General features: G+C 41.4%; 1 protein-coding gene across 1 annotated transcript in view; it reads left to right on the top strand.

Moving 5' to 3' along the window:
* The window catches only part of SH3BGRL2 (SH3 domain binding glutamate rich protein like 2), a 46523-nt gene that overhangs the window by 102 nt on the left and 32937 nt on the right, over window positions 1–13484 (top strand). Inside the window, exon 2 of the mRNA XM_063330917.1 lies at window positions 95–437. Coding sequence (XP_063186987.1) covers window positions 95–437 — 343 coding nt within the window. The remainder of the gene's footprint in view (window positions 1–94; window positions 438–13484) is intronic.

The raw sequence follows: 13484 nt of genomic DNA, 5'->3' as shown, positions 1-13484 counted from the left end.
CGAATGGCGGCACTTAGCAGCCCCGGGCCCTGGAGGCGAGGCCGCCTGAAGCGCGCAGGCCGCCGGCTTGGCTCGGTTTTTTCCGGCGAAGCAGGACAGGCAGCCGGCTGCCCTCCCGCTCCCGCCCGGCGAGAACTACAGCGCCCGTCGGCCCCTGCGCGCCGCCCCCACCTTTCCCGCCTCTCGCCGTTACCGCCTGCCTCCTGTCAGCCAGCCGCCGGACCCGGCTCGCCACAGAGGGGCTGCCGCCGCCGGGAAGTGGGGTGCTGCGGGTGGCGGCGGTAGCGGGGTGGCCTCGTCCCCCATCCCGCGTTGGAGGAAGCGGCGTCCCTGCCGCCTCTCGCTGCCCCGTCCCGTCCGGTCCCGTCGCCGCGGCGGCTCATGAGGTGAAGATGGTGATCCGCGTCTTCGTCGCCTCCTCCTCGGGCTCGGTGGCGGTGAGTCGGGGAGAAGGGGCGAGGAGCGGGGGCCGCTGTGGCCAGGGCTGAGCCTCCGGGGCCGGGACGCAGCCGCGGGGGCGAAGCTGCCCGGCGTTGTCGGTCGCCGCTCGCCGTCCCCCGCGGTTGCCGTGCTCGCCCTCGGCTCCCAGCGCTTGCCCCGCACACCGGCACCCACCCGGGGGCTGCTGCCAAACGCGGGGCTGAATTTGCCGGGGTTGCGTGTGGGATGGGGGTAAAAATGACAACTGTTTCTCCCCCCCCCCCCAACCTTGCCCCTGAAAGGCTGCCGAGGAGTAACTTATTCGTAAATCGCCTTTGGCAAACAAAGCCCCCCCACCCCGAAATTTGTAGGGGACAAATATTGGGTGTGTTTGAAGGGTCTTAAAGGTGATTAGAGTGGGATAAACTTGGCCGCTTAGGAGGGGTTTCAGCGCCTTGGTGCAGGGGGAGCCCGAGCCTGAGCCCCGTCAGGTGCGGTGCCAACCGCTGCAGGTTTAGCAAATAAATAAAAGACGAGCATAGAGACAAACTTTGGGCCGGTAGCACCTCTCTGCACTAACCAATACTCTGGGAAAGGTACAACTCCTTTCAAACTCGGTTTTGAAAGGCGTCCCTCTGCTTAATTGAAGCTCTTACAGCTTTCTCTTGTTGAATTAATTATGCATGTGACCTATGAATTTCCATATTTTCATATAAAGTGACAGCTCTGATTTCCGTTAAGGCAGTCTTGGCATAAGCATTCTACTGAATTTGTTCTTTAATGAGAAACATCAGAAGGGATTTAGATATAATTGCTATTCTTTATGCTTCAGCAGTGAAGGCAGCAGCATTTTTGCATTGCGGAAGGATGCATAGCACTGTATTTTCCCATCTGAAGGTTTATTGTGTTCACTTCCTTCAGCCTTTTACTGGGCGATACTTGTTTTCAGTTCAGTGGCATGGTGACAGGTATGTGTTCTGATATGTTTTGGCATGAAGTGTTCAAAATGCTTAGTGGCTGCATTACAGCTAATAAAAACTAATTATCCATTTCAATAGCCAACCGAGTAGACACAGAGCATCTTCAGAACTCTGTAATTCAATGTTCATCAAACATCCATAATAGAAACATCCCCTTCAACTGCATGGGCAGTTGGTTCATGCTGTGGTAGCTCAGTATTGCTAGGTTTAGTTTCTGTTTCATGCCTCGTAGCCTGAACAGTAATGCATAGTTTTATATTTTGTTTTTGTTGAAGGTGGGGGAAAGGGCCACGTAATTAGCTCACCCATATCTCCTGTTCTGACCAGTCTGCAAATAGGTTATTGATGGGAGTTTTTGATTCTGCTCTCTCGTTCCCCTGTCTCTGCCTGCAAGGTCCATATCCTGTTTGCAGCAGCAATATAACCCTCTTCATTATCTATTAACCCAACAAACCAAATCTGAGGTAGACGAGCAATTTAATTTGCACATCTGTTTGTTTGCTGACTTTTTTCTGGGCTGGACAACAAGAAGATGACATATAGTACGGATAACAGTTTGTACACTGGTGATAGTCAACTTTCTTCGTATAGACAACGGTATGTCTGAGTACAACCTAGCTAGAGAAGAGTAGATAATTTAGTGATTGAAGATACTGTTACACAGGACCAGAGCTGTGCTGTCTCTTTTCTGTCAGTTTTTCTTCATATGTGTTATCACAGCATTTAGGAACCTTCATAATGGGCTAGATTCCTGCTGTGCTCAGTGTCACACGACCGAGGCTTTTTTCTGTCAACTTTGCAGGGGGCGTCCATAGATCACGGCTAAGTGACTGAGAAAAATGACAAAGAAAAAACAATTATCAGCTGGTTATGTGGGAATATGCATCTGGAGAAAAGGGTTGTTACCATACTGCAAGTCTCTAAACAGGGAAGTTTCAAAATTATTTTCATCCTCCTGGAACTGAACATTAGTCAAAGGAAACAAAAAAGTGTTTGAGTCATGTAATTCCTTGTCATCTCCTCCAGACTTCAGCACAACTACATCAGCTATTTTTTGGGATCCTGTGCAATTCTTGAGACAGGATGATTTCCCTCTCTAGAGAAATAAGTACCCTTTATAGATCTTACTCTGTCTCCTGCTAAAAACAGCATCAGAAACCATGGTTTAATTTCCACCTGTAGGTCAAATTGTAGGCTAGCTGCTTGTGAGAGTGGATGTGGCGGAGACTAGTATCTGTCCTGCTCTAATTGACCGAAAACTTCTATATATAATATTTGTTGATAAATTAAAACCAATATCATAGTGACACAATTTCCTTTCCTGATCTCGTTAGAGATATTTTGTTAAATTACTCTCTATTTTAAAATGAAAAGTCCATCTAGTCTCTAGAGTAAGCTTTTGGTTTCATTTGTTACCTCACCAGCAGTGTGCTGTTAAAGCAGGGGCACTTCTCAGTCTTCTTTCCTTTTTGTGCCTGGAATAAGGCTGGTTTGAGTTTGCAGAGAGTTAGGAGAGAAGACAGTGATTTGTTTAAATAAAAATAACATGCATCAATTTCCTTGTGTTAACTGGTGGAAGAGATGGTATTACCTAGCAAATATAATGAGCTAAACTCTTTGTGTATGACTCCTTTTTGAAATCTTCAGAATACCCAGGCCAAATGATAGGCATTTGGCTGAAACATTCCTGAGAAATACACTGGTTGTGTAGTCAGCAAAAGCTTCAGTTTGTGTAAATATAACTTTCTATGGAAACTTTAAAAATTTTTATTGATCCTGATACTTGTTGTAATTTATTTTATGCTAACGAAGATAAAAATATGTAGTAGTCATACATAATTCTAGGAGTTCAGCATGTAAAATGTTTTGGGGGGGGTCATTCTGGAGAATGAGAAAAGGAAATAATTGGAGTGGATGAGAAGGAGCCGAGAACAATGTGACCCTTCCCTCCATTTGGCCTTGGACTTCTCCCTGCAGCATCTTCCTCGTGTATGTAGGTTCTTAGACACCTGGGAGGTTAATGGTAGTAACTATATTTTTTTTTTTTAAATAAAACTTATGAATATAAGTGCCTTAAAAGAGCTCAAAGATCCCAAAACCTAGTTGTTGCTTGAGTGGAAACATTAATCTTCGGTGTTTATGGAAGCTGGACTGTGCGTTTATCCTGTAGGGATGCTGTAGACAAGTTCCTGGGACCTTCTTGTGGGAAGGGAGGAGAGGGGCATTGTGTGTACGTTTCTAAATGACCTCCTGTTGTTTTAAGCATGCATTAGGCAGATCCAATCGTATCACAATGGGAAGCCTCTGAATAGGCAGGCAGGCATGTTTCTACAAGCCTTACTACCTCCTACTTTTTCTGACCTGAATTTCTACTTGTTGTTGGTAAGCTGTGGCTCGAATTCCGAGCACTTCTTTGTAGGACTGGGGAGGCAGGCTTTGCTACTCCTCCCTGATAAGGACAATCAGCGTTCTTTTGTGCTGAAGAGAAAGGCTACTTTAAAATTTAGCGTTTACTTTTCTCCTTCAGCAGTGCTTCACTGTTTTCAGGAAATATTTTATGCCCTCGTTTTTCATCAAATCATTCCAAGGTGACTGTAATTTAATCTGTTTCACATTTTCCAGTCTATCAATAAAAATTTACACTCGTGCTACTGTATTGCGTATTGACTCAGTTAAATGGTTTTCAGTGCCTTAAAGCAGCTCTACCTTTGACAGGAAGCTAAGTAACTCTACACCTGGAATTCCTACAGTTATCTAGAAATGCCACACCTGAGGAGACTTCAGTCCTCTTGCAGTCAGAGGACTGAAGATCAGGTAAAGTGGATGTCATTGAAGACCTTACAAATAACGGAGAAATTTCAAACCACTGTCTCACTTGTGCTTTCTCCTCTGTGGTAACAGATGAAGCTCCAAGGCAATAAATTGTTAAGCTGAACAGATATTATAGGGGAGTTACTGAAATAATGGAACAGCAGGTAGAATCTCTTCTGACCAGTGGGAGATGTGAAACACTTTCCCATTGAAATTTTTGCGTATTCACAAGATGAGAAAAAACTCGTGACTGAAATGAATTTCATTTAGCGTACAAGGGCAAGTGCTGCTAGCCATATTCTCCATGAGAATGTGTTTAGGGGGACAGGAAGATCTGGGGAGAACAGCACCAACTTGAAATGAATAGACTTTTTAAAATGACCAAAGCTTGAACTTTGACTCTTGCTACTGAAAAGAATGATGGATTTTTTTACTAGGAAGCTTGATAAGACAGGTGCAGTTATAGCTAAATTGTTTCTATAGCAAATATTGGTTTTATGAGACCAAAGCTCTGCTTGTGTTTAAGCATATTATGGAGATCAAACAAGTTGGAATTTTTGTTTCCTGGAATGATTTTAAAAAACAGTATAAAACATCAGAGTGTCAGAAAAATTGCAGTCACGTTTGTTTGGTTCGCATGTTGTTGGGTAATTGAATGAAGACAAATACAATGCTAACATTCTTAAGGCTAAGCTTGTCTCCTAGCGATAATGATGAATTTCAACTCCACCCTTGTTTGTACAGTCATTGTAACACATTTCTCATAGCACTTCTCAGGAAGAATGTACTTCTTGTTGAGAGGTGTGGAATAAATTAATTTAGAATATGCCACTTCTAGAACATCTACCACCTAACAGGTTTTTTTGCCCCTCTGCACCCCAAAAGCACAATGTGATAGAAGTGCCTTTTGTGAAAACTGTATTAGTTATGGTGGTCATTTGGAGGGATTTACAACTTGTTGCATGTGATTGACAGATATTCAACTACCTATGATATTAAATATTAAGTTTTGCAAATTATAAACGTTATAATGATTTTTTAATATTAGAAATTGTAAAATCAGGTCATAGCAGCAGGTAAGTTAGCTTTTCAGAAGTGAGACAATAATCTTTATGACTAGAGTTGATCTTGCAATATTTACATGTCAAAGAGCAGCTGAGGATACACCTATTGGATTGGATCCTCAAAGCCTGATTTATAAATTGTGCATGAACATTGTTTCACTTCACTTGGTGGAGATGGTGGTGCTTTTGGCTGTGCACATACAGAGCGGTGCTGTGGCAAAAGCAGCAATACTGGAAGAAAAGCAGGGTCCTTGCTCAGTCACAGGACATGTGTGTATCCGTGTCTTGGGCCATAGCAATTATATTGTGCCCATAGGAGAGATCTGGGAACTTTCTGGATCTAGTCCCTTTGACTGACAGAATTAGTTCCCTCATCTTTCCTTACGTTTCTTATTGTCAGGTCAGGTGGCTCATACTCATCTTTGTTGGCTTTCGTCAGTCCTGTTTTGCATGGTTCACATGTCAGAAGGAGCTTGAGAACCTCGCTTATGACTGCGCATTCTGTGAGACAGGGAGGTCATCACTGAAGGCTTTAGCTATTTTTCACATTGAGGACCCTCTGTGGATGTAGCTCTCAAATCTGTATTCCAAAGAAGTCTAAATTCTAGTTATGTCCTCCTGCCTTGTGATGGAGAGAACTTGGAGCCTCTGAACATCGTTTCAGATAGCTTAAGGAATACGCTCAGGAGGGAGCCAGATGAGAACCCTAGTCACAAGGATGCAGGTGGAATTTAGACCGTCTGTGTATGGTATTCAGTACCTAACTGTTGCACCATTCTTGTGTGCTCTAGCGCTTTTCAAATATTTACATTTCTTCTTGGCAGATAGATTATGACAGAAATAATGCTACCTTGAAGAACACACTTTAGGCTACATAGTGTCACGAGCAGCAGGACTGTTACTGACCTTTGATTACAATTACAGCTGTAATAAAACTTCAAAGGAGGTATTGTTCTGACTGGGTTTCTGAAGACAGTTTGGAGTGTGTGTTTTAACTCTCCATTTACCGATCTGCTTTGTACAGGCATATGGTTCAATATCTCTACTATATAGTGATGTTTTTGTTAAAGATTTAGCCCTTTATTTTGAATATATTCACATGGGTTAGAATAAAATGAGTAATAAAAAGCAACTTGTTCATTTTAAGAAGGTTTTCCCCCCTCTGTTTTTCTATAGCGTACAGCATTGTCAAAGTGCAAGTCCCTGAAGGGGCATACTTCACAAATGGTGACCTATTCTCCTTAATCTTTCACCCATATCATCAAAGCCTGGAAATTCATTTTTCTAATCCTGGTCATAGTGTCAGTGATCGCTGGAAGTCACATATAACTGAATTTGATTACAATAACAAAAAAAAAAAAGACCTAATAATTAACTTGCGTGAAATTTATTGGTACAAATGACTTTTGGATGACTTCTATTTTCCACGTTGTTTTGTGAAATGAAAATTAATTTGGGCACATAACTCACCTGTCTGTTTTCTAGAGAGTGCAACCCAGGAAGAAGGGTAGGCAATGAAGCATATGCCGTTCTTTGGTCGTCCCCATTTTGTTGTCTGGCACTAGTGCAGCAACATATAAACTGCCACATTTATAGCTGTCATCCTCACGTTATTCTCTGCCAACATTGCTCCTGCAGAGACAAACTCCAGCAGAGGGGCAAGGCAGGCAGCTCTCCTGCTGTAACACATTGGATCACTGCAGCTGCTCGCTTCAGTGCTGCTGAACTGGAGCTCTTGGTACCAGCAACTTTAAGCTGGTGAATTCAAATTGAAAGCGACGTGTTTTTCCATATGCAGGCTTGGTGTCTGGTTTCTTGTCACTACAAAGGCTTCTCAGCCAAAGGACAATGAATTGAATACTGTTACGTATGGGCATCTCAGAACTGCCTTCCCAAAATTTGTTCAGCTATTCTTTTGTAAACCTAGGTCACATTTTTACTTCCTCTCTAGATATTTTTTCCAAGAAGTCTTATTTGGGCAAAATATGCCAAGCACCAGAGCATCAGGACTTTTTTTTTTTCTTTTGGAGCTAAGTATCTTTGTAAAAAGAGGTACTAAAAAAGACCTCTGAATTCAAGTCACCGATGGACTAATGCAAATCCTGTCATCTGCAGTCATTTACTGAGATGTGATGTCTGATGTACTAAATTCTAAGATGTGATCCAAAGCTTGTTAAAACTAGTAAAAACATTAAATTGGCTAACTGGGCTTTCATTCAAGCCAGGTGCCTTCTGTGCTTACCATTAAACCTAAATGGTGTCTCATGTGTGTGAAAACTTCAGGATTTTAATAATGTGTATTGTTCTAAATGTTTTTATTCATGCATGTGAACTGTACAATGCTGCTGGCTCCAATTTGGAATTGCTCGAGTACTGTCTGCAAACATAACGTCCTCATTAGCAGTAGGGAGAAATGAACCTTGGGATATAATCTTCAACCTAAAACTAGATTGTTGGTAGAACAGTTGTATTGGACTCCTAAGCCTCTGCCATTGTGCAAACCATACCAAGTACCAGTTGCATGACTTACAGGTCCTGTTCTAGGCAAGAACACTGAATTTCCTGAATTTCCACCATTCTGGTGGACAGCGAGGCTAGAAACAAATGACTAGTTCTTGCAAAGTTATGTGTCCTTTCTGTTCCTGAATGCTTCCCTAGTCAAGAAAGACATACCAGTACATGTGAAAGTGTACTAGTCAAAGTTACCTGATAGTACCAAAGCCCAGAAAACAAAGTTTGCCAATGTCATGGGACAATATTTATTCAGAGCAAATTACCTTTCTTAGTATTTGTAAGAGCTTAAAAAAAAAATCCTATATTTTAACTAATATATTGAATATTCTGGTTATAATAGTCTTGTCAAAGGTGAATTATACTGTTGAACAAGTCCATTTCACACTTGCTATATGAATGCTTTTGATTTTAATTAAAATCAAAGCAAAACTTAAATCTAGAATGCAACATGTTTCAGTTGACCTATGTTAGATTCTCTCTGGGACTCCTCTGTACAATGCATCTTCGAATTTAATTATTTCAGACATTTCTATTTATCCAAAGAGGGAAATGTAGAAGAAATTAGGATTTGGAGGAAAGTAGTCAGCATTTAAGGAAGTTTCTTATTGTATAAAATCAGGATCGCTTTTGTCTTTAGCAATTTCCGTTCAGTTTGGAGATGAAGACTTGTCACTAAGCCAGTAATCTAGGCTGTATCATTTTACTAGCAAATACACTGAGGGCAATGTTTTCTCACCTGCAGTTTCAAGTGCTGGACTCCTAAGGGAGGCTATCCAGAATGAAATACTGCTATCTTTATTTTGCTTGCAGTGTGAAAGCTTGATAAGAAGAATAATAAACACGGAAATACGGTAGTCCTTGGATTCTATTCTTAGTGGAAATCTGCTGTATCCAAAACCATGGTCATGTTCCAGTATGTCAGTGCTTTTTACCAGCTTAATGTTTGGTAAGTTTTACAGAAGGTAGATAGTTGACATTTTGCATGTCCCTTAAGTTGGTGGATTTCCTTCTTGGCAAGATGAGGGGAAAGGTAGAGGTGGTGGCAGTGTTTCTTACCCATGACTGTCAATGGAAACGGTCTGCAGTTAGCTGTAATAGCTTGGAGGAGCTTCTGAGTTCCTCTGTAGCCATGAGATCACTTCCTTAATCTTCTCTCCTGGGGTTGGTATGATATTTAGTCAGCACCTGTTGGATGGGCAGATGGAGTCAATTCAGAAACCTAAGTCACTGTTGACTCTCATTTCTAAAAACAAACATCAGATTCATTTCAGTGGGACTCATGTAGGTGAGCAAGGGGTGACCTGATCTTTCAAGGAACAACTCAAACTTGTTGGTGAACTTCAGGTGCTTTGACTGGGAGGAAGGGATAGCCGAGATACAAACATAATGGAGGCAACTCATTTAACATAGTTTGTCTCATAGCAAGAGAGCATGGATACAAAGCCTGCTTTTTTTGTTTTTCTTGGGCTTTAGGCCTCCATCTATAAAGTATTTTGGGGTGAAATCTTTTGATACTTCTGTTCAAGGCTGTGGCAGTCGTTTCATTCAGGTGTGTTACTTTAGAGTTATTTGTCACCAGTCTGAAGGGGCTGAGTCTAAAGCATGTGGATATTCTTCTTTTGGGGTGATAAGAACTATAGTGATGAGGAACGTTCTTAAAAGAAGTTATTTCTATCTAGTTAGTGGGAGAAGAGAAAAACAACTGGATTTTACAACAGTAAACAAGCTTGTTTAGTCTAAATTTAATACTGTACTTCACTATAAAGTAATTGAATTTGGCATGGAGGGAGGGGAGTAACTGTCCTGCCAGCTAATTTATGAAGAGAAGCTCTTAGGAGACTCAGTTTTTTTGGTGCCTCGTGTTAATCATCAATAACAGCATGCCCTTCTGTTGTTGCCCATTTCCCTGGGGTAGGATAGAGCTTGTCTTGACAGTTAAGAGTTCCAGGATTTGTTGATGTTGGTTTTGCTTATTTACCTCTGGATAACTTATCCCCGCCATTCCTGGTAAGACAACATGGAAAACAGCAAGACGTTTCTCATTTTACTGCAAGGAATAAGCTTGCAGAACTTAATGCCTGGGAGCGACCTTTGCAAATGTGTCAACCTGCGTTTTGTTTGAATATGTGTATGTAGATGTGCATTTTTGCATACACATATATATATTTTGATATTTAGTGTGTGTGTATGTTATGTATGTTTAAATCTATATGTGTGTGTGTGTATGTTTCTTAACCTTGGAATCACTGATAGATGCTATTTATCATATTAGTGGTAAAAGTAAACCACTGATTTTTGCATCCCCAGAAAAGAAATAAAGATAACGTGCCTCACATTGGTTGTTCAAGGTACGTCAGCATCTGTCGGGGCCCTGTCAAAAATGACTGCTCCTTTATTTGAACTACTGGACCTTATGGAATTGTAACCATGGATGTCTGTCTTCTATGTAAGCTAGAGTGTTAAAGTCGTGGTGCTTGCTCAGCTGTCTCTGTTATTCCATGCGTCTGGCCTACACTTAAGAGCTTTACTTACGTAACTTATTTCAGATCATGAGGTGCTTACAAAACATCAAAATAGTTATACCAATATAATTGTGCTGGCTAATGGGGACATACAGTGGCATAAATATTTTCCTTCCTACATAGGAAAAAGGTTAACATCAGTGGGAGCAATGTTATGAAGATTTTTATCTGAGAGCTCTGACAGGGCTAGTTTAAGACCTTACTGCTGTAACTTCAAAGTTGCTCTCCTGCCTGTTGCAGAGCTTCAGGGCAGAACGCGTCCCTGCAGTCTGGCCTCTTTGGTTGCAGCCTTCACAGGTGTTGCCTTCATGGGTGCTGAAGGCAGGCTAGTAGTACATTGGACTGTGAAACTGAGCATCTGCAGCGCCAGGACGTGTCCAGTTTTGCCACTGTTGCAGAGGTGGTGACAGCTTTTGGCAAGAGGAGGGTAGCAAGCTTCTGCTTGTGACAAAGCTTTAAGCAGATGCAGTTTCTGGCTTTCTGAATGTCCCATTTCATGGGATTGTTGTGTTGCAAACTCTGCCATCAGGGTTACTCTCAAAGCTTTTTTTTTTTGTAGGCAGAGCCCTGAAACCATGAACTTGTACTCTGTATTGAATACACATCAAAACATGTGGTTGTGTATGTTCCCTTCACACGTGCTGCTAAGCTTTTCCTGTTGGCTTTTGGCTTTTTATGCTTATACAAAAAGACAGAACTTTATCTTCTGTCTGGCCTGATATGGCCTGTTGTGATCCTTTTCACCGATCTGCTACGTAACACAGGTCTTCTGAATTCGCGGGGTTGAAGCAAGAGAATGAATTCACCAGCTGAAGCAAGAGAATGTGACTCAGAAAATAAATGAATCAGAATGTAATGGTGGAAGTCCGTCACAACTTTCACAAATTTGTTTTATTTCCTGACATTTTCATATACAGCAGAGGATGATATTGGGTATTATCTGTGCTATTAAAACCTTTATGAGTGATTATTTGGAACAATTTAATAGTAACATTACAAATCAATTAAAGACTGGTTTCTTAATCATGGAATTGGGGTCTGGATTTTTCAGAGAAAGGCAAGTGAATTTGTGTGTGTCTTCATTTGAAAGAAAGCTTCCTTTGATCTGAGGAACAATGGAGTATCAGCAACTGAAACCTGTCATTACTTTGCTGCAGGGATAGTGAAATTATCATCCCCATCTAATCTAAAGAAACACAATTCACGTATGCATTAAACCTTTGATCTGGATCTGCATCTCCTAAGGTCAGACAATCTTCCTGAAGCATCTCCAATTGAGTGATTTGGTATGTTTACTTAGAAGCAGTGACGGGAGCGGCATTTGAAGGATTTAGATAGCGTCAAATTCCTCAGTAGGAACCTGCTAGGAAGCTAAAATTAGTTAGAAAGGAGATACAAAACTAGTCTTTGATCAGAGAAGACAGCTGCCTTGGAGGCCCTGATGTGCAAGCAGTCCCATCCTACCCATTGAGACTGGCTGGCCTGCAGCAAGGTCTGTTTTCTGGTAAAGGTTCCCAGCATCAGGCCCCAGGAGAGTCTGAAAATCTGTGGGTTTATTCAGCACAGTATTCAGCGATACCTTTGGCTATGTGGAGGTGACTCCTGTTGACCTCACAGGAGATGTGTCTGCAGTTTATGGGATAATAACCAGATGGCTGCTGTGTTTGGGGATGTAGCTAGTCATTAAGAAATGGGGCTGCAGAAAGTATAAAAGAGAAGGGAATTTGCACAAATGGAGCTGCAAGAGCACACAAGCTACAGGGATATAGTTGCTTTTGTTGAAAGAGAAATAACGTTGACATTTGTTAATAAAGTTAGAAGCCTTGTTCTGCTCTCAGTTGAGTCAAAGGTAATTCTGTTATTGATCTGAATAACAGCAGTGGCAGTCAGTCCTAGTTTAGAGAATGATATCAACAAAATCCATCATCCGAGCTTTACAAAAACATACTGATAGGACTTTGTAGTAATACAGTCCCATTTTATCTGAAACCTGACATTTATCTAGAGCCACAAATGCATTTTTTTGTTGCTATTTCATATACTGCTGGGAAAACCTGTAAATATCTGTAAAAACTTAGCACAACAAATTCTGAATGACTTAGCATTCCTGTTCCTGCTGTTATTTTAAAGTGCATTATCAGGGGTGTGTATATCTGTAGTTGGCAGAATGACACATCTGTGCTGTGTGGATAGTAACTGTCAGGAGAAAATAGTGAAAGTATTGACAGCTTTATTTCACAAGCTTGTTTTTCAAATTCTTTGGAGAGTGTTGGAATCATAATATCCCTGATCCTTCAGGATGAGAAAACAAATAAATCCTTCTGGCCCTTCTTCGGGAAAGGCCAGATGTTTTTTCCAAGGGTTCCGTCATTCTCTCAAATTCATCATGGGGGATTAGTAGCTGCGTGGAAAAAATATGGACGTGACCTATGTGGGAACAAGGTTCTCCATGAAACCCAGTATGCCACTTCTGGGCTAGGCAGTACTGTAGTCTTGGAGTTTGCCTTAATGTCTCTTTGAAACTCTACCATACTGTCAGGAGACTCCCTGCTGCATGTGGCGTCTTACGGCTCTACGTTCTTCATCACCTAGCTCGTGTTTCAGAAATAGCTGGAGCTGCATTTGCGTGTAACTGAGTGTTGGGCTGTGGGTCCCGAGTGACAAAATATAGAGGGTGCAGCCTCTCAGGTAGGGTAGGAGGTGGCCAGCAGGACTTACATCTCAAGCTAACAGAACTGAAACCCCACCCAGACAAAACAGGGCTAATTACTTATTGTGTCTTATGGGCTGCTAGGTGTTTTTATCCATTCTGAGAGAGAAAGATTCCTATGCCACTGGGTTTTTGTGCTTAAAGCTAATGAGAAAGAAGAAACATGACCTATTTTTTTTTTTTTTTTTTTTTTTTTTTTAGTGCCGAGAAATTTGCTTTTATATCACATTTGCAGTAAGTACAGAAAATACAGCTAGGGATGCTTTATTCATTGTTACAGAACAATGTGACTGATAAATACATAGAACTAGTTCACAACACTTTCAGTGCTCTGCTGACTCACTATGTCACAAAAAAAAGACAATTGTGTGTCTTCATCTTGAAAGTTTAGGTGATAAACATCTTACATAATGGGAGATGTCTGTGAATTTCTTGTTAGGGGTATTTTTTGTTTTTAAAATTT

This window comes from Chroicocephalus ridibundus, chromosome 3 (genome assembly GCF_963924245.1).
Source record: "Chroicocephalus ridibundus chromosome 3, bChrRid1.1, whole genome shotgun sequence".
Taxonomy (NCBI): domain Eukaryota; kingdom Metazoa; phylum Chordata; class Aves; order Charadriiformes; family Laridae; genus Chroicocephalus; species Chroicocephalus ridibundus.
This window is presented reverse-complemented; position numbering and strand designations above follow the sequence as displayed.